General features: G+C 41.3%; 1 protein-coding gene across 1 annotated transcript; it reads right to left on the minus strand.

The window, feature by feature from the left end:
- Positions 1–455: 455 nt before the first annotated feature.
- On the minus strand, positions 456–13,464 carry RSPH4A (radial spoke head component 4A). The gene is made up of 6 exons (XM_066373403.1): positions 12,689–13,464; positions 8,262–8,496; positions 4,979–5,719; positions 3,325–3,472; positions 2,075–2,192; positions 456–735 (listed from the first exon to the last, which is right to left on the minus strand). Exons 1-6 carry the CDS (start codon positions 13,351–13,353, stop codon positions 456–458), a joined length of 2,187 nt encoding a protein of 728 aa, XP_066229500.1. The 5' UTR covers positions 13,354–13,464.
- Positions 13,465–21,521: the final 8,057 nt, after the last annotated feature.

Consider the following 21,521-nt stretch of genomic DNA (forward strand, 5'->3'; position numbering starts at 1 on the left):
ACCAATTTCTATAGGATGAAAGAAGACATGAGCAAGTTCTTCAGATGGTAACAAGTTTAAGAGTTTGAGTGTTTCCAAAGTCTTTCAGCAGATGATGGAATTGTAATGTCTCTTTTCATCAATATTTTTGGCCTCAATACCCCTTGACACTCAAAAAGTAGTGAAGTCTCTAGGAAGCTTTTGTGTGTTATATATTCTCATGTTTGCCATATTAGAAAAACCTGAGACTTGGAAAAAAAAAATACAGAAGTACATATTTCTTTCGTTGTTGCTATCAGAACAGTGATGTAGAACATGTCATTTAACCTCTGGAGAATCCATTGAGCATCTTTCTGTAAGCACATATTAATAGTTTCAAATATGAAATTCCAAATTTGATATTTTCAGGGAATGACATTTTGCACATGAATAATTGCCAATTTTATATATATCATGTAGTTAGACCCCCACAAGGACTATGTATCAGTCTCATAAGCTGAAGCAAGCACCCAATTTTTATTAGTCATCAAATCCTCATCATCCTCATCTTCATCAGTTTCTTCACTTTCTTCGGCTTGAAGTGCAGCTGCTTCCTGGGCAGCCTGGAAAGCCCGCTCCTCTTCCACACTAGGGTCATCCACTTCTGTGATTTCTGGTCCGCCGGGGTATTCTTGACAAACTGGTGGTGGAACTGGGGGTGTATAGCTGTCTGGACTATATTTATGACCCCAACCTATGTAGAGGTTTTCAAACTTTCTATAAGTTAAAAAAAAATGTAGGTAATTATATAATGTTTCAGTAAGAAAAACTGACCTTCTGTAATGAAATATATTAGAAATGAAATATCCCTAAATGATTCTTTTAGCAAAGGCATTTCTATAATCCAAACTGCTTAAGCTGGTCAAGAAAACCATAGGACCAGACCCTGTCAAAATACCCTACACCCAAACCATAGCCTTTGATCATTTATTTTCAGGAATAAAAAATAATTTAAAAAGTTACTACCTTCATTAGAGTTGGAAATAATTTAAAAGTTTCCAAACTAGCAAATGCTTGGCAGGGTGAGGAGTGGGCATGTGGTTAAAGACCTCTGAGTTTTTCAGGCCCAACCGTGGGTGATTTCCAAGGCTTCCCCCGTCATGCCATATGGGACAGCTGCCCTCTCTACCTGGACTTGGTGCCCAGTCAGTGCACTGCAGTCTCGACCTGTCATGCTTTACATATTTCCATTCCTAGCTCACGTGCCTTCACTCCTAGGTCTCTGAGAGCTGCAGGGGAGGTCTTTGGGAGCCTCTGCCAAGGCCTCCTTGTTGAGGTTGGAGATGAAGAGAAAAACCTTAAAGTCACTTTTTTTCACTCTCAGTATCCAGTGATTTCCCCTAGCTCTCTACCACTTCCTCTGGCCCCTGGTTCATAAAACTGCAAGGGACTCCCTTATCAGTGAGATTCCCCCATGCCTGTGGTGATCCGCCTGCCCTTCCAGTGGAGTGCCATTCCATGGGGAAAAGTGGAATGGGGGTGGGTGAGGGAATCAGGGCTTTCTCATGCTTATACCATCTCAGTAATGTCTCTTGCTTTCATTTTTTGGCTCATTGTTGTGATGGCTACTCTGACATTTAGCAGCTCAATTCTCTTCAGCTCAGCTGAGCTAACACTGGGATATTAGGTCATAAATGGAAGTATAAGACACAAGGATGTGAGGGATAAAGATATTTAGTATCTTCTCTATCCTAATTCTCTTGAAAATTAGAGCCTAAATAATACATAGTTTCATTTATCTTTTACCAAGATGTCCAACAAAAATAATAGATTTAAACTATTTTAAACACTGCTTAGAATTACTTCCGTTAGAAGTCAATGATTTATATATTTATAATTATAGAAGAAAAATTATATTTAGCTTCATTAATTGAATAATTCAGATGAAAAGGCAGACGTTTAAATTTCTCTAATAAATGTGATGCTTTACTATATAATACAGATGTTTGGATATATCTTGCTAAAAAATGAGTTAAAACAACAGTAACTCAAAATTCCAATAACATTTTCCAATACTTAAATAATCACAATAATTACTTTGAAAGTCGTCACTTACTTGCCGTTGCAAAAGGCATATGCTCCAGGCCAGAGGTTGGATCTGAGGACAGCAGTAGCATATTGAGGAACAAGATTTGAAGTTAATCGTGTTGTCCATGGTGGTATATTCTGGATCTCTGTAAATCAATAAAAAATTCAAAAGCTTAACTCCTAAAGAGACAAGGATAGACTGTGTAACAGAAAGGCTATTTTTATAAATCATAAAACATGCTTGACAGAGAAAAGAAAAGTTAAAACAGCAGCTTGACATTAAACCAGGAGGAAATTTTATGAACATTATGGGACAATGAAATTATATACAGTGTGTCCATAAAGTCATGGTGCACTTTTGACCGGTCACAGGAAAGCAACAAAAGACGATAGAAATGTGAAATATGCACCAAATAAAAGGAAAACTCTCCCAGTTTCATACCTATTCAGTGCAGTTCCATGTGGGCTCATGCACAGATTTTTTAGGGCTCCTTAGGTAGCTATCCCATATAGCCTCTACAGACTCGTCACTGACTGATGGTCTACCAGAACGGGGTTTCTCCACCAAACTGCCGGTTTCCTTCAACTGCTTATCCCACCGAGTAATGTTATTCCTATGTGGTGGCACTTCATTATAAACGTGCCGATATTCACGTTGCACTTTGGTCACGGATTCGAATTTAGCGAGCCACAGAACACACTGAACTTTCCTCTGTACGGTCCACATCTCGACTGGCATGGCCGTGGGCTGCTCTGCTGTATACACGGTGTTATGTCATCATCTGCGCATGCACACATGCTGCCACATCATCCTACAGAAACTGGGAGGGTTTTCCTTTTATTTGGTGCAGATTTCACATTTCTGTCATCTTTTATTGCTTTCCTGTGACCGGTCAAAAGTGCACCATGACTTTACGGACACACTGTACTACATAACAATGTCATGTGTTTGTGGTCATCTGTCTATGATCTGCACGATGCAAGACAAGAATGATAAACAAGATCACTGTCAGCGTTTCAGTAAGAGCTTCAGCCAACTTATGTTTCCTCCTCGCGTGGCACTTAATTTCTGTCAGAGAAAGTTGGTGGTTTGGCCAGCTACAATCATTATTCCCCACCATACAGTGTAGTGTGCATATGTGTGTGTATAGATATAGAATAGTACATATACACATAGAATATATATAGAATGTAAAATATATACTACATTATATATACTATGTATATTTAATACTATACATATACATAGTATATGACATATAATTTGTGTAAAATTACCCAAATCTTCAGAGATTGGTGTCAAGAGAGGAGGCCCCACTTCCTGTTCTGTGTAATCAGGCTCTTCTTCCTTTTCCTCTTCTTCTTCTTCTTCATCTTCTTCTTCCTCTTCACTTTTTTGTATGGGGTTGAACCAATTACAGCGACCCTGAGTATGAATATTGCAAGGTGAGGACCTTAAAATATCAGAATATTCATTTAGATTGAAGCAGTTATCTGCACAAGGTTCCACTCTGTGGGAATTCAATCACTCATTCACTCAACATGCATTTACATTTAGTGCTATTATGATCTAGGTTTTTTTTCAAGCAAAAGATTGTACTACATATTTATTTCAAGAATTCACCAACTTCTTCAAGTTACAGAACATTTATATATTAAAATTAGCAGTGCTTTAGTAAAAAAAGGTAACTGCATTTTACTAATCTATAATAAATAATTTATAAGAAAGATAAGGTACTATTATTATTTTTAAAAAACCTTTTTTTAGGCCTGACCTGTGGTGGCACAGTGGGATAAAGCGTCAACCTGGAAATGCTGAGGTCGCCGGTTCGAAACCCTGGGCTTGCCTGGTCAAGGCACATATGGGAGTTGATGCTTCCAGCTCCTCCCCCCCTTCTCTCTCTGTCTTTCCTCTCTTTCTCTCTGTCTCTCCCTCTCCTCTCTAAAAAAAAAAAAAAAAAACAAACCTTTTTTTAATTCATTTTAGAGAGAGAGAGAGAGAGAAGGGAGAAAAGGGGGAAGGAGCAGGAAGCATCAACTCCCATATATGTTTTAACCAGGCAAGCCTAGGGTTTTGAAACAGCGACCTCAGCATTCCAGGTCGACACTCTATCCACTGCGCCACTGAGGTACTATTATTATTAAAAATTAAAATATGATAACATTAGTTTGGGGTTATAATTTATTATCTAATTAACTTTAAAGATATATAAGAATAGCTCACATGTAGGACAAAGTGTAATGAAGACTTTCTCCCTGCAGATGGGGCAGTTTGGAGAGTGAGGATCCATTCTGCCTGTTCAGATCTGCATTATTGCTTATTAGCCATATTACCTTTTTTACATTTCCTAAACTCTGCTTCAGTTTCAACTGTAAATAAGGACGATATTAGTTTTCATGCAGTTATGAGTATTAAGTGAGGTCATGCATGAGACGTGCTATCAGGACCACCTAACAGAATTTGTTCTATCTAACTGCTATTTGGCACTGTTTGCTTGTTTCTGTCTTTACTATAATATCTTATTGTTATTACATAAAATCTCCATGTATTATAGAAATAGAATAAAAGAATTGTTCATAAAAGACTGCACCTGTCTATATTTAACAAATAAAAAATAATTTCACAACACACATAAATCTAAATCCTTATATACAGTAATTTGTCAACTCTCTATATAAATAATTATCTTATTTCTGTTTGAATATGTGCTGCCGAAGCGAGCACACCTTATTTCTGTTTGGAAATAAAAATCCGTTTGAAGATTCCAGGTCTATACTATATATTTGGCGATTATATAGTACTCTGTGTTTTCACTTGATTTTTAAAATGGTCTCATACTCTGTCTAGAGTCTGAATATATGTAGGTATGCACTGTAGACTGAATTTAATAAATACATGCCGATTGATGGATTGAGAACACAAAGCCCCTACCTGAGGGAGAATATGTTGTACATGATGAACCCAGTTGGATAGGGATTCTACTAGATCAATCACTTGGATGCCTTCAAAATCAGGGTTTTCTTCAAAGCTATCTTGCCCACCTTCTACTTCTTCCTCCTCCTCTCCTTCCTCTTCAACAAACTGATAGAATCCTAGAGGGCTGACGTGGGTCCCCGCTGAAATTCTGGCAATTTGTGCTCGTAAGTAATTACTCTCATTTCCTGGGAAGGGTGGGTAGCTTGCGATGGGAGCATCCAATCGCCCAGTGAAAAATTTCTTGATATTTCTTGCAGTAACAATTTGTGCAGGTGTAACTGATGGTAACCTCACCCACGGGCTTCCTGGTTCATTGCAGACAAAATAGAAGTATTTGTTGGCACCTGTCCTACTTTCTTCTTTTGGGAGAGCCTGTGAGGCCTTGTAAAGGGACCTTGGTAATTCATCTTCATCATCTTCTTCACCTTCACTCTCTCCATCATCTCTCTCTTCAGTTACATCTTCCTCTTCCACCTCCTCTTCATCTTCTCCCTCACGAAATTCCACTTCAGCAACAATATAATTCATTTCCAGACCCAAGATCTTGCCCCAGAAACGACATCTTTGGATTGGGTGGGTGTCAGTTAGCTGCTTGAGGGCCAGAAATATGCGGTAAGTCTCATCGGTGCCCAAACCAACTCCAGCTTGTTCAAAATAAAAGGCTGACTCCATTACATTTGGAAGAGAGGTTTCCACCTGGGAGCACAAACGCTGTGGTTACCATGCTGTCGATAAAGAGAACTGCTTGCTTCCTGTTTCGCTTGTAAAGACCTTGATATTAGCTCTACTTTCTCTCTAGACCCCCTCTCTGACATTTCTTTCAAGATTTAGACCACTCTATTAATTTTTCAAATTTCAATTATCTTTTTACTTAAAAATATAACTTCTACCATTGTGTTTTACATTAACCAATACATTATAATAATCTTGTTGTATGTGTGTATCTTAGGCAGAGAAAAAAAATTAATAATCATGAATAATAAAAATTCAACATCTGTTTATAAAAATGTTTAAGTGGCTCCTTTACTATTCTGAAATAATAAAATACACCATAACCTACCTACACACATATATTTAGAAAATGTTTCTCTACAACATTTGACTGCCCATTGTATACAAGAAAGAAACTTCTTATCAATGTACAAGGGGCGGCCTGGCTTTAAGCACTTTATTTGCTTCATTTTCATCACTCACTCAAATCTATTTGTCACTTTCCCCAACATAAAATAATATTTCCAGACATTGCATTGTTCTTTCTGCCTAGAATTTTATTTCTTATAGTCTTCACCTGGTGCTCTTCTACTTATCCTTTATGAGACCCAAATGAGACATCACCTCCACTGCAAAGCCTTGCCAAATTCCCAATAGCACAGTTAGTTGCTCCATTCTGTCTTATAGCGTGTCAAAAAATATAACAATATTTGCTATTATTCATTAAGTTCCGCCAATGTGCTATATTTTTTATACATGGTACCGCTAACCCCTTAATTTGGTGCCATGTGATTATCCCTGAGTCTTGGGAAGGTTTAGTCACTTACTCAATCACACAGCGAGTAGGTGATTGAGCTAGGATTCTAATTCAGATCTAGCCCCACAACCCTCGTCTTTTCCATCATTTGAGGCTATCTCTGTTATTGCATTAACAAAAGAGCTTTACAGTTGTTTCTGTCTCTTTCACTAGACTGTGAACAACTTAAAGTCAGAAAAGTATTTTTCATATATAGACCTCAGTACTCGGTATGCAGTAGGGATCTGCAATGTTTTTGAATTAATGAATGAATGATTAAATGAATACTGAAGACTAAGAATAGGAATTTTGGTGTGGTCTAAGACAATGATAGACACATGGACACTCTCAACACTTAAGTCTGGGACATCAGCAGTCACCAAGCTCATATTCCAAGACCTATCTGTCTTTCTGTTTTTGCGTATTTCTACTCTCTGAGGTAGAGAGCTTTTAATCTTCCTGGCTCAAAAACTAACCCTACTCTTCATTAGACAGAATTTATGGAATCTGGTTAAGAGGCTCAAGTTCTGGGATCAAACAGCTTATTTGTCTTCTCACTCCATATCCTAGTTTTGGCATGCAAATGTCTACTTTACAATGCCGTGCTATAACTACCTCAGTGTTTCATTCCTATACTGGAGTTTAACCTCTTTGATAAATTCCTACATGAGAGTGTCTGCCTTCTGTTTGATCCTTAAATGCTGTTTGCGCCCAGACTCATCTTCTCTGGATGTGGTTAACTAATCAAATGTTTGGAGCAAAATATAAATATTTTCAGAAAAGAATAGTTTATATTAATTACATAATATATATCACCTGTTCCCTCTGAGGGCTCTGGGTCTCACTGTGTCAAGCTGGGTCTCCCCACAAAGGTAAGGCCCTGAGGGCATACCTACTGCCCACATCCTTACCCTTCCTGTCTTTCTCCTGACCAAACTCTGCCATTTTCTGAAACTATCTCACTCTAAACATCAAATTTACAAATATATACACAGACTTTTATATAGTCTAGTAGCAACAAAATATGGAAGCTCAGTAGATATACAAATTACTCAGTGGTATAAATTATCAACATATAGGCATTTAGAAAACAGATTACTAGAGATTATTTTAAAATACTTATAGCTAGAATTTTTGTGATACAACTGATTTTATTCTCTAATGATAGCTTTTTATCACTGCCATGAACTTTCTCTGTAAATATTTTCAACAGTTTGTCTCTGGGGATTAAAAGACATTTTAGCTCTCCTCTTGTATTATGTCTCATCGACATAATATACATAATATCAGGACAATATGAGGAAGTTGCTTTGGAAGAGAATGAAAATGGCATTAGAAATACTTCTAATTTTTCTTGTAAAATGAAAATATACAACTTGATTTAAAGACACATTTTAAATTATTTGACACTAATTTATTCATTCAAAAAGTGTTTAATAAGAAACAGCTATAGGCCTAGATTTGTACTATGCACTTTGGAATATAAAAGATGAAGAAACTATATTCTCTAATATGAATACTTCAACCCTACAAACATGTGATAGCTAAGCCTGTGAAATACTAAAACACAATGTAAAATAATAGACTCTAAACAAGGAAAAGATTAGTATGAAATGAGGTTGAAAATACTATTTAGCAAGCTGTGAAAGACTGTTGATATGAATTTAAAGCCACACTCACTCACCTCAAGTATATAACCTTAAGACAAATAGATTTACAACAGTGACTTACTATTTCATCTTCCAGGTCTTGGTCAGCTCCTTCCAATGTTCCTTGGAGAAAAAGAGCCTTTTGCTTCTCTGCTATTTCGTATGTTGGAAGCATCTCGTTCTCATTTTGGAGCGTATCTAATTTTTTACTAAAATGTGCCATCTTCACATCTCGGCTAATATTCTCAATGATGTCCACAGCATTTTTAGGACGCTCATCTAAGATCTTGGTCAGCATATTAGAAAGATGATCGTACCTACCCGAAAACAGAAAAGTCCAGATAATACCCGTGCCAAAAGCATTTGAAGAAGCATTTCACGCGGACACAGTTGGTTTTTAGGAAACTTCAACTCAAAACGTTCAAAAATTTTAAGTGAATAAACACAGTAACTTCTACCATTGCCAGTAAAACCTATTCTGGAATTTTCCTTAGGAAATACCTCCAATATGATACAACTATTTAAGATATTAAAGAAAAACATATTACTGAAAGATACATATTTTACATCAGGAACATTTTTACATTTTATTTGAGATTGAAATCTCTTAGTTATATATTTTAAAGTGATTAGCATTTTTCACCTTAATTTCTTCTCCGTCTCCCTTTCCCACCCTTGCCAAATCTGATTACTAAATCCATCCATCTCTCTTAAAAGTATGTTCTCTTCTGTTTTTATTTCCTAGGCCTAGTATCTACTGCAGTGTGTTTTAAAACTATGAAAAATGCATTTCATAATGCAAACCTCACCCACACACAACTGAAAGAAAAGTGCCATAAAATCTTCTTTACCTTTTTTAAAATGTAAGACACTCTAATTAATATTTTTGTTCTATTAAAAACACTGTCCTCTGACCTCTGGTGGTGCAGCAGTTAAAGCGTCAACCTGGAATGCTGAGGTTGCTGGTACCAAACCCTGGGCTTGCCTAGTCAAGGCCCATACTAAAGCAATCAATGAACAACTAAAGTCAAACAACTATGAGATGATACTTCTCCCTTCTGCCTCTCTCTGTAATATCAATAAATAACATCTTTATTTAAAAACAACGACAAAAAACACTGTCCTGGCTTTTTATTTCATAACTGACTTAGTGAAACCTCCCCTAATCTCTCTCATTAATTCATTACATTTTATACATAACAAGCTAAGGCATACCTTTTCAAATACCAGGCTTATAACGTGAATTTAAGAACGGAATTGTCTGTCAAAGTACTCTCAGGTTAAATAGAAACTCACCCTTCCAATATGGAAACTTGCGTAAATTTCCTCTCTGACATTAAATCTCTCCAATTTCATTTCTAATAATTCATTCATCTATAACTGTTTATCCACTGAGGTAAATCTACCTAAATCACTTTATTTTTTTATATTTTTTTATATTTTATTAATTCATTTTTAGAGAGGAGAGAGAGAGGGAGAGAGAGAGACAGAGTGGGAAAGAGAGGAGAGAGAGACAGAGAGAGAGAAGGAGGGAGGAGCTGGAAGCATCAACTCCCATATGTGCCTTGACCAGGCAAGCCCAGGGTTTCAAACCGGCGACCTCAGCATTACCAGGTCGACGCTTTATCCACTGCGCCACCACAGGTCAGGCCTAAATCACTTTAATATATTGCTAAGTTCTACCTGAGAGCCTGTGCTTGCTGTGTCCCATATATGTCATTTCTTTCCAGAAATATTCAATAACTTGAAACCATTGTCCTCAAGTCATCCCTGAAATCCATTCCTGGGCCTTTCTGAGATCACGAACATGCTAGTATGTCTCTGTGTACATTATGTATTTCCCATTCAGCAACTGCGTTAGGTCCTCAGCCATAATTAGGTTTCTGTTTTTGTTTATTGTTATTTTAATAAATCCCCTACCTTATAATGAATCAAAATAGGTGCTCAGTAATTGCCTATTTTCTGTTAATCAACCCTAGGTATCGTTTCTTTTTCTTTAAGATTTGCATTCATTTAATGAGTCTTAAGAATGTCAAAGAAAATATGTAGATTATTTAGGCAACCAATTTGAAGGGCAGTTTAAAAATGTGAGATATAAAGAATATATTCTTTCTCAGAATATAGTTATTCTTGTAAATGAACAGAAATATTATGACTAAGAATTTGGTTTAAAAACTTTTCAGCGCATGCAAAAGAGAGGGATAGACAGATAGAAAGGGAGAGAGATGAGAAGCACCAATTTTTAGTAGTGGCACTTTAGTTATTCATTGATTGCTTTCTCATACGTGCCTTGACCAGGGGGCTCCAGCTGAGCCAATGACCCCTTGCTCAAACCAGAGACCTTAGATTCAAGCCAGCGATTATGTCTATGATCCCACACGATTTTAAGCCAGATGAGCCTGCACTCAAGCCAGCGACTTCAGGATTTTAAACCTGAATCTTCAGCATCCCAGGCCAACGCTCTATCCACTGTGCCACTGACTGGTCAGGCCACGCTTTCTTAATATTTGTTCAGTTGTGAAACTCATGGAAAAGCTTCCAGGCTAAAAATCTTGTTGCTTTGATAAGAGTGTGGTGGTTACGGGGGGGAGGGGGGAATGGGAGAGGGATAGGGGGTGGGGAGGGGCACAAAGAAAACAAGATAGAAGGTGACAGAGGACAATCTGACTTTGGGTGGTGGGTATGCAACATAATTGAACGACAAGATAACCTGGACTTGTTATCTTTGAATATATGTATCCTGATTTATTGATGTCACCCCATTAAAAAAATAAAATTATTAAAAAAAAAAACAAACAAAAAAAAAACTAGGAAAAAAAAAATCTTGTTGCTTACTAGGCATTAGCTAGGGTTGTAACTGGAGTCTTTAATTTGCTCAAAGGGGAGCCATGTATACCATCAAATCAGGGACTCTAAGTCCAAATTTTTATTTTATTTTTCAGGCTTTAACATAATGTCTATATGTGCTTTATTCATAGTTCTTCTGGCAAGATATTGTTTTATAGAATTCCATACTTTTTTGTCAAAATATCTTTTTGTTAAATGATGAAGTATGTTTATTAGATATTAAGTCATAATTACAGCTTTTTCAATTTAGGAAGAATGATTGTTTTAAGAGAATGACAGAAAAAGAGGAAGATTCTTTTCTGTAGGCTTTTATGCAGCAATGTAAAAACCAATATCAGATCTTGTTTTTTAGTTCTTGATTGTTTTAAACACAACACAAAAATTGTTTTTATGGCTGTCAAATAAAATTTGCATATAAGAATTTTAGGAGTCTTTTTAGGAAGCAGTTTATAACTGCAGGGCCTAAAGTATTTAGAAGATAATAGTCAACATTATAGAAGATATTCTCTTATTACCTCAGAGACTTAGCATTTGGAAATAAAACAGATGTTTAAGTAGTGTTCATTATAAAACAATTCATTAAAGGAAAAATTTCCACTTTTGTGTTTTTGTATTTGGTTTTAAATAGTGAGATCTCAAATATTTATACTGAGCTCTTCTAGACTTTTAACAAAGCTTATAAATTCATATTTTTATTTAACCCAGGGCATTATGATAAGTTTGTATGAGAAATCCAAGAATAATCCACTACTGAGTAACAGATTACATCTTGTAGTTTAACTAAATTATGGTTTAAAACAGTAATTTATAAATAATATTTTAAATTGTCAGTTGTGAAGTTTTGGGAAAGGTTTCACACATTAAATACTTTTTTTATTCTTCAGACCTTAAAATTACAGTGACTAATTTTCCTGGTTTTCCCAGACTGAGAGGTTCCTCGGGATGCAGAGCTTTTGATACTCAATTCAGGATAATTCCAAGATAACTGAGATAGTTGATCTCCTAGGACTGGCCTGAATGAGGACTCAAAACCAAGCCATGGAAGCACTAGAATGCTTAGATTAGAGCTATGTGCTCCCTATCACGGACAGAAAGTTACATTTTACAAGCATCTTCAAAAGATACTTGGATGTCACTGTCTTTATGGTCTCTTTCAAACCCAAGGTTCCCTAATTCCTAGGTTTTGTTTCTCTGTGCCAGGGAACTTTATTTTTATTTATTTACTTATTTATTCATTCATTCATTCATTCATTCATTCATTCATTTGATAGAGGAGAGAGAGAGCAGAGAGAGAGAGAGAGAGAGAGAGAGAGAGAGAGAGAAAGAGAGGAGACACAAGGGGGAAGGAGCAGGAAGCATCAACTCCCATATGTCTGTTGACCAGGCAAGCCCAGGGTTTTGAACCGGCGACCTCAGTGTTCCAGGTCGAGGCTTTATCCACTGCGCCACCACAGCTAGGGAACTTCAAAGAAACTAGAAGAATACCCACCAATGACCCATTTTGAGTCCTGTGATGCAAAGAGTTATTAAGTCACTAATTTTCAAATATATCTCTTTTCATTCACCCACAGAAATACACAATCACACAGAAATACACCCCCTTTTCTTTACAGTACTTCTCTCTGTCTCTCTCATTTTTTTTTTTTTCTCTCCGAGACTTACAGACTTAAGCCCGATTGGCTACTGGTCTGCAGGTAAGCCTTAGCGTTCTGAATGGCAATCTCCAGCACGCTGGGGGCGGGGTCAGGCTCAGCTTCATCCAGATCATAGTTACTGTTTGAGTCTCTCTCCTGGAAAATGTCAAATCTCAGCTCTTTTTGTTTAGAATTTTTACTGCTCACATCCCATCGTTCATACAGGTGACCGCTGGTTTGCTGAAACTGTTGAAAATCGTTCTCTTTTGACTGGTATGTTTGATGAGGAATTGATTCTCCTTTATCAGATGATTGTTTCAAATGGTCAGAGTGAGGTGTCCCAGCCTCAGGAATCACACTAGTGGTTTCGTGTGACTGATGTGGTGCTGCCAGGTCCTGTCCGGACAGAGCCAGAGGAGGACTGGAAGGTGGCCCCTGAGTAGACGGAGGTGGAGAGGATACGCCTGGTCCAGCGGGGTCACCCAGAGGCGTGCTGCCTCCAGACTGCGGGCTCCGGGCTGGGCTGCTCCTGGCTTGCGGTCCAGTTTCAAGCCCGTGCTCCGACTCCGGGGGTTCAGACAACTCAGGCTTGGGGTCTTGGGAAGAAACTATTGTCATTTCTTCCCATGGCCTGTCTTCTTCCCCAGATTCCTGGGTTTCTTTTTCTTGCTTCAGGGCGGTCAAGTCTTCCATAGAAGGAGTCAAGAAAAAAAACGTTCTGGATGAAAGCGGTTATGCAGATATGTAAGGAGTAAACGCAGCACAGTTGCTTTGCTGAGGTTTGCTAAGTGATCTGGGTCTTAGTTGCTCTGCAAGTTGCAGCGTCCTATCTCCATAGCAACCCCAGGCAGGGTTCCTTTCAACAGAGCACCTCTGTTGCCAGGATTCTAGGAAGGAAAGATGAAAATCCTAGATTTGTGATTTGGTGAAGCCTCTGCTTCTCTTCCTAGCTCAGCCAATCCGACCTGCAGTTGATCGGAGGTGGTTGGAAACCTGAGAAAGGGTAGGCACCGAAGCACAAAGAGGGAACTTGTGTGTGTGCATGCGTGCGTGTGTGTGTGTGTGGGGGGGGGGGGGGGGGGGGAGAGAGAAAGAAAGAGGAAGGGAGGGAAGGGGGGCAGGAGGAAGGGAGGAACGAAGGAAGGAAGGAATCTGGGGAATCTGACTGGTGACAAAGAAACTCGTGTGCAGACCAGGAAAGCCCAAGATTAAAATTTAGAGGGAAAAGATGTCTCATCATCCGAGCTGAACTTGAAAAATTTTTGGAGAATAAACAAGAAGTCCTACTGTAAGGCAAGTAGCCGGGGCCACCATCACAGCAGCCCGGCTGTAAAGCCAGTGGCCAGGGCCGCCATCACAGCTGCTTGGCTCTTGCAGGTTCTCATCGGATTCCGACAGTCGGTAAAGAAACAACGGAGCCAAAAACTGATGGGCTGTCATCTTTAATTCTAGTTTGCACCCAGGCAAGTAAAAACACACACTGGGCTCCAAAACCCACTCACATTCAGTGCTCACTGTAGCATCCACCGGGTACAAGAACAAACGTCGGAGACTTTCAGGAGTATAGATGTAACTTTATTGGCCAGTTTTACCTGCGCAGGGGCAAATTCCCAAGGTGTCCAGAGACACTGTGCTCACAAGGAGCTGCAGATGGGAATCGCACCTAGCGCTCACAGCTAAATCTTTTTATAAGCTAAGCAAGCAAGCCTCATACAGAAGCAGATGTGGCGGTAACCTATTTGCTAAGGGGGCTGCACATAGCATAGCAACAGGGGCTGGGGTCTAGCTCATTGGCAAATTCCAAACCTAAACTTCTGATAAGGGTCTTTTAACCAATAGAAAACCAATAGAATGCAAACGTTTGTCTCTCTCTTTTTTTTTTTTTTTCTTCTCTCTCAGCCTCCCAGAGTCCCTATCTGTCTCTGCTTCTTGAACGACCTTGGGCATGTTATTCCTAACAGAACAGGAGCAGGACCTGCCTGTAACCCTTAAGTTCCCTGTTCAATTAGTGCCCTGCTTATTTTCTGATCTTCTCTTGGTCCTTACATTCCCTACTCCTATTAGGGCATAAATCAAACCCTTGATTCTTCATCAGAAGGCAGGATGGTGTAGGTAGGTTGAGACAGAACCATCACTTTTACAGTCTCGATTCTTTCCTTAATAAATGTAAGGAGTTTATTAATAACTACAGGCCCAATAGTGAGAGCTAACAAAAGTATCAGTAATGGCCCAGCAATTGTAGATATAAGAGTGGTTAGCCAAGGGGAGGTTCTGAACATAGAGGCATACCATCCTGGGTCATCTTCTTCTAAGTTCCTATTTTTTAATCTGTTTGCAAGTACCTTGATATTCTCTCTAATTACTCCAGAGTGGTTAGCATAAAAACAGCATTCTTCTCTTAGAGCAGCACACAGTCCTCCTTGCTCGAGGAGGAGGAGGTCTAGTCCTCTCCTATTCTGAAGGCCTACCTCGGCTAGGGAGTCTATTTGCTTCTCGAGGCATATTACCTGTTCCTGGAGAAGCACAATATCTTTGGAGAATGTCTTGGATAGCTGTCTGAGGGTAAGTTCCCCTTGAATGAGGGATGCTGTCCCTACTGCTGCTGACCCTACAATTCCTATGGTAGCTATGATAGGGATAAGAAGTGGAGCTCATTTTTCCCACCTCGGGGGAGCAACAAGGAATTCAGGATTTCCCCCATACAGATATACCTGTGGAATAATGTAAGCACTTACACAAAGTTCAGGATGAGTGGGGACTATACACTTGAAGATGCCTTGAGTACACACAAACCATAGTCCTTCAGGTGCCTTCGTCACTTTTGGGTCCTCTAGGGTGGCGAGTAGGGTTTCTTGGTTAAGGCAATAGTCACTGTAATTGGAATTACCTAAGGTGAAATTTGCTAAGAGGTAGCAGGTTCCTTTCCCGTGGAACTCTGCTAAAGTGAGAGATCCTTCTGAGACACAATCTTTTATCTGATCCTGGTTCCGGTCCCTTGTAAGGGTTACTGTAGTAGGAGCCAGTTCCCCTTCCCTCAAGGTGTTGGCTCCAAGCCCTACATAGAAAGGGGGTCTGGGACTAAGGCAAAGCCAACAAGATTCTGTAATTTCAGGCTGTGTCTTGTTAAAGAAGGGGAATACCTTATCCAATAAATCTAGGGCATACGTCTCTTGGTGGTGTGGTCTTTCCAGTAATGGGCTGGGAGTGTAAAAAGGCAATTTATGGTCCTGCTCCTCTGGCTCTATTGGGAAAGAGTCTACAGTAGGAGTCGTGGTAGCTCCGCTCTGGTCTAGGCCTGTCTTACTGTCCAGGAGTTTTGGTGCTGCCGGAGTGTGTGCTGCTGGGAGGCTGACAGGGGGCCTAGGTGGCAGCCCGTTCCCTACTCCTATTAGGAAAGGTCTGTTCTTTGTAGGAAGCTTTCTAATGGTGAAAAAGGTACCAGGATCATGTCCAGTTACATATAATCTTAGCCCCCAGGTTTTTTCCTGAATTCCAACTTGGGTCTTTAGGCTTCTTAATAGTAATGATACTAGGGTTACAATTATCTTTAGCACAGTCCTCATCCCAACCATCATTGGGCCTTCTTCCCCCTAATCTAGTTCCTAATCGAAAGAGACTTATGTCTGGGTCTGTTTTCGGTGGACTCCATTGAAATTCACTGACAAGTGTTTCACAACCCCACGCTTTACAAAAATAATCTGAGTGAGACCCGCAAATTCGGCGCTGTCCGGAAGGGGGTTCAGGGCAGGCATAGTGTGGAGTATACCATAAAGCCCTATTTTTAACATGGGGTGCACACTTACTACCTACAGTGTATGAGCTAGGCCAGTCATCTAAGAGCGGGCTCCTGGCTGAATCAGAATGTCTCTAAGCTGCTGGTGAATCACAGAATTTTTCTTCAAAAAACTGATAAATCAGCTTGGAGTGTTATGGAGGTGCTACTATCCCAGGTGTTATTCTGTGCTATAACTGCGCCATCTGCTGTCCTGATTAAAACCCATTCCTGCAACTCTAGTCCCTTGCTGGGTAAATAATAAAAAGTCATCAGTCCTAAGTGGAGGAGAAGGTGAGCTTTAGAGGCTCTCCAGGGGTCTGTTTGACTTGCCATCTCCGGGATCCTTCGTCAGGTGGTTGGGCTGATTTCACGTGGGAGAGATGGATCCAATAGGGCTTTTCTGCTATCTGGACTGCAGAAGGGGTACTGAGCAACACCTGGAATGGTCCTTGCCACCGCGCCTCTAGGTTCCCTCGACGGTGGTTGAGAACCCAAACCCACTGTCCAGGGTCCAGTGGCGACAACCTCTGGGCGTTGTCTTCCAATGCTGCAGCTCTCTGTTCCCACAGCTCCCTTACTTCTCTCCGAATCTGCTGCAATGCCTGTAGGGACTTGAGGAAAGTATGATTAGACATCTCTATTTCCTCTCTGGTGAGCTGGGGTACTAGTGGAACGGGTTGTCCAAACATAAGCTCATAGGGGGTCCATCTATTAGTGTTAGGTGTACACCTAACCCGGAACAGGGCAAAAGGGAGTAACTCTACCCAGTTTTTGCCGGTCTCCTCTCTTAATTTAATTAGAGTTTCCTTTAATGTCCTATTCATTCATTCTACTTGTCCTGAACTCTGAGGCCTGTAAATACAATGCAATTTCCAATCAATTCCTAGCCTCGTAGCTAATTCCTGGGAAATCTTAGAGATGAAAGCTGGTCCATTGTCAGATCCTATGGCTATAGGAATTCCATATCTAGGGATGATCTCTCTTAGCAGGATCTTGCAAACTGTGGAAGCAGTTTCACCCTTGGTGGGAAAGGCTTCCGTCCATCCTGTAAGAGTATCTATTAACACTAGTAGATACTTATATCCTGCCTTTCCTGGAGTTATTTCTGTGAAATCTATTTCCTATAACTCTCCTGGGCACTTTCCCCTATATCTAACTAAAGGGGGGAGCTTCTTGTTTATAGCATTGACCTTAGCACAAGCCTTACATCTAGAAACTATGGATTGCACGATATCCCTAATCTGGGGTCCCCTGTAGTACTTCTTAATTAGTTGTTCCATCTTATTTTGCCCTAAGTGGGAACTTGCGTGGATTTCCTTTGCAATTTCTCCTATTATTCCTTGGGGTAGGTAGAGTCTGGTGTCAGGAAGTTCTATCCACCCCTGCTTATTTCTTTTACCCCCTAATTGCTTTCTCTCCTGCTCTTCCTCAGGAGTATATTTAGGGTGTGGAGGCAGCAAGGGTTGAGGCAAGAGCGGAAGAATGTCTGCAGTCCCTTCTTCCGCAGCTTCTCTGGCAGCGATGTCAGCAAAACGGTTTCCTTGAACAATTGAAGAGTCCCTCTTTTGATGTCCTTTGCAATGAATTATGGCTACTTTAGAGGGAAGCCAAATGGCATCGAGCAGGGCTAAAATCTCAGTTTTATTCTTAATTTCTTTTCCCCCTGCCATTAGCAAGCCTCGTTCTTTGTAAATGGCACCATGAATGTGAGCAGTGGCAAAGGCATACCTGCTGTCCGTGTAAATGTTGGCCACTTTGCCTTCAGCTATCTGGAGGGCCTGTGTAAGTCCAATTAGCTCCGCTCGCTGTGCAGAAGTACCTTTTGGTAATGCTCTCTGCCATAAGACACTGTCCTGGGTAGTTACGGCTGCTCCTGCATATCTTTGTCCATCTCGGACATAACTGCTTCCATCAGTGAACAGCGTGAGGTCTGCCTTCTCATAGGCCTGGTCCCTGAGGTCCGGTCTGGCCCCTGTGACAGTGTCCAATATCTGTCTGCAGTCATGGACCACTGATGGGTCTGGCAATGGTAGCAAGGTGGCAGGATTTAAGACTGCCGTCTTCAAGAACTGCAGTGCTGGGGGATTCAATAACTGTGCTTGGTACTGTGTCAATCGAGCATTGGAGAGCCACCTATCCGGTGGGGCACGCAGCACTTGTTCTAGATAGTGTTCTCCAATAACCTGGATGTCCTGACCCAATGTCAGTTTGTTGGCCTCCTTAACTAGGATTGAGGTAGCAGCAAGTGCCCTTAAACAGGTTTGCCAGCCAGATGCTACGGGGTCTAGCTTCCTGGATAGGTATGCTACAGGCCTCTTCCATGACCCAAGCTCTTGGCTGAGGATTCCCAAGGCTATCCCTCTCTTCTCAGCAATGTACAACTGGAAAGGTTTGGCCATATCTGGTAGGGCCAATGCTGGGGCAGCTACTAGGGCCTCCTTCAGTGCCTGGAAAGCCTTCCTTTCCTTGTCTGTCCAAATAAACTGTTCTTCTTTGCCCCGCGTCAATTCGTGGAGGGGCCTGGCCAGCTCTGCAAATCCTAATATCCAGAGTCTGCAATATCCTACTGCTCCCAGAAATTCTCGCACTTGCCTTTTGTTAGTGGGTTCTGGGATCTGCAACACAGTTTGAATCCTTTGACTGGATAATGTCCTTTGTCCCCCTTGTAAGTTATATCCCAAGTAACTTACAGCTTGGGTGACAATCTGGGCCTTCTTGGCAGAGACTCGATACCCCATCTGCTGGAGATCCTGGAGTAGGTCTAAGGTGGCCGCCTTACATTGCTCTTCTTCGGCTGCAGCGATGAGGAGGTCATCCACATATTGGAGCAACACAGTTAAAGGGTGGGCAGCTCGAAACCCCAGCAAGTCCTTACACAAAGCTTCATTAAAGATAGTGGGAGAATTCTTAAACCCTTGACGAAGCCTGGTCCATGTATACTGTCCCACTAGTCCATTTTCCGGATCATTCCATTCAAAAGCAAATATCTCCTGGCTCTTGGGGGCCAATGGAATGCAAAAGAAAGCATCCTTCAAATCCAGTACTGAATAATATGTACAAGTAGGGGGTAACGAACTTAGCAAAGTGTAGGGATTTGGCACCGTTGGGTGAATAGTCTCTACCCGGGCGTTTACTTCTCGCAGATCTTGCATCGGGCGATAGTCCTGGGTCCCAGGCTTCTGTACTGGGAGCAAAGGTGTGTTCCAGGCTGACTGGCATTCCCAGAGGATACCCGCCGCTAGTAAGCGCTTCAGATGCTGTGCTATGCCCTGCTTAGCTCGTGCTGGTATGGGATATTGCCTTACCCGCACGGGGCTAGCAGTGCTCAGCAACTGCACTATGACAGGTGGCTGATGAGCGGCTAAGCCTGGTGAGTTGGTTTCTGCCCACACCCCTGGCACCTTTTCCCGTATTTCCTCTGGGAACCCGATGACTTTGTCCTTACCTTCCTGTAGGACTGCCATAAAGTATTCTTCAGATATGGGCACCATTACCTCAAGACTGACTTTTTCCTTTCCCTCCTGGGAACTGCTGTCCTCTTGCTTAAAGGTTATCGTGGCTTGAAGTTTCTGCAAGAGATCTCGGCCCATGAGAGGATAAGGACAATCTGGAATGACTAGAAATGAGTGAGTAATAGTGCCTCTACCTAAATTTGTGATTCTTGTGGTGGTCCGTGGATAAGCTACTGCTTTTCCCATTACCCCTATTATTTTTGTAGTTTCTTTTTGTATGTGTCCTTGTGGCTTCTTTAAAACTGAATAGGTGGCTCCCGTGTCAACCACGAAGTCTATTGGCTTTCCTTCGACTGTTAGGGTGACCATGGGCTCCTGGGAGCCGACAGAAATGGAGCCCTGGCCCTGTCAGTCCAAGGTTTGGAGCAAGACCTCTGGATCTTGCTTTAGCTTCTGACTGTTAACCCATAACTTTGGGCAATCTCTCCTCCAGTGTCCTTTCTCCTTGCAAGAGGCACACTGGTCCTTGCCTATTTGCTTCCATGGTTGACCTTTCTCTTTGCCTTTTTGCTGCTCTCCTTTTCCCTTCTTCTCTGACTTATGAGCTGCAATGAGGATCTTGACAGCTGCTCTCCCTAGTTTTGAGTCATCCCTATTTATATATATTTTCTGAGCTATTTCAATTAGCTCACTTCTATTTTTCCCTTCAAATCCTTCTAATTTCTGAAGCTTCTTCCTAATGTCTGATGCAGCTTGCGTCACAAAAGCTATATTTACTAACCTGCGATTCTCCTCAGCTTCTGGATCTATAGGGGTATAAACCCGGTAGGCCTCCATTAGCCACTCTAAAAACGCGGCGGGGGATTCTTCCCTTCCCTGGATAACCTCACTTACCTTACTGAAATTAGTGGGTCTCCTGGCTGCTGCTTTTAAACCCCGCAACAGAGCCCGGCGATACTGGAAGAGTGCTTCCCTTCCCCCTGAGGTTTTCGGGTCCCAGGTCGGGGGCTGTTTGGGAAGGACATTCTCGACTTCCCCATCTGTTTCCCCATCCTCTAAAACTGCCTTTGCTTTGCTGCTTCTCTCATTATTCTATTTCTTTCTTCTGTAGTAAAAAGAGTTTGTAAGACCTGTTGGCAGTCATCCCACGTTGGCTGGTGGGTCCTAAAAACTGTCTCAAGCAAGGATATTAGTCCCTGCGGTTTCTCAGAAAAAGGAGGATTTTCCCGCTTCCAATTGTACAAATCACTGGTGGAAAAAGGCACATAGATGAAGCGAGGGGGCGCTAGTGGACCAGCATCTGGTGCCGGCGGCGCTTCCCGGAGCGGTAAAATGGCCACGCTCCCCTCGGCACCTCCTGCAGGAGACAAAGGCAAGATGGCGGCACCTCCTGCAGAAGGAGGCAAAATGGCGGCGCCTCCTGCAGGAGACAAAGGCAAGATGGCGGTGCCTCCTACCGAAGGAGAAGGCGAATATATTGCCCCTCCTCGGGTGTGTGGTGGACTCAAAAATCCACTTATATCCTGCTGCGTGGAATCAGGTTCTCCCTGCCGCTGATAGGGAGGAGGGAAATTTACTGGGTCTAAGGGATCCTCCAGCGGTTCAGGCAAGACAGGGTAAATTCTAGATGATGG

Source organism: Saccopteryx leptura, chromosome 3 (assembly GCF_036850995.1).
Source record: "Saccopteryx leptura isolate mSacLep1 chromosome 3, mSacLep1_pri_phased_curated, whole genome shotgun sequence".
Lineage (NCBI taxonomy): Eukaryota > Metazoa > Chordata > Mammalia > Chiroptera > Emballonuridae > Saccopteryx > Saccopteryx leptura.

Excerpts from the sequence above, each read along its gene's own strand:
- RSPH4A (XM_066373403.1), bottom strand. The coding sequence starts at position 13,353 with ATGGAAGACTTGACCGCCCTGAAGCAAGAAAAAGAAACCCAGGAATCT. Across the intron at positions 8,497-12,688 it reads AGCCAATCGGGCTTAAGTCT|GTACGATCATCTTTCTAATA; the intron begins GTAAGTCTCGGA and ends GTTTTCGGGTAG. Across the intron at positions 2,193-3,324 it reads ACCAATCTCTGAAGATTTGG|AGATCCAGAATATACCACCA; the intron begins GTAATTTTACAC and ends ATTGATTTACAG.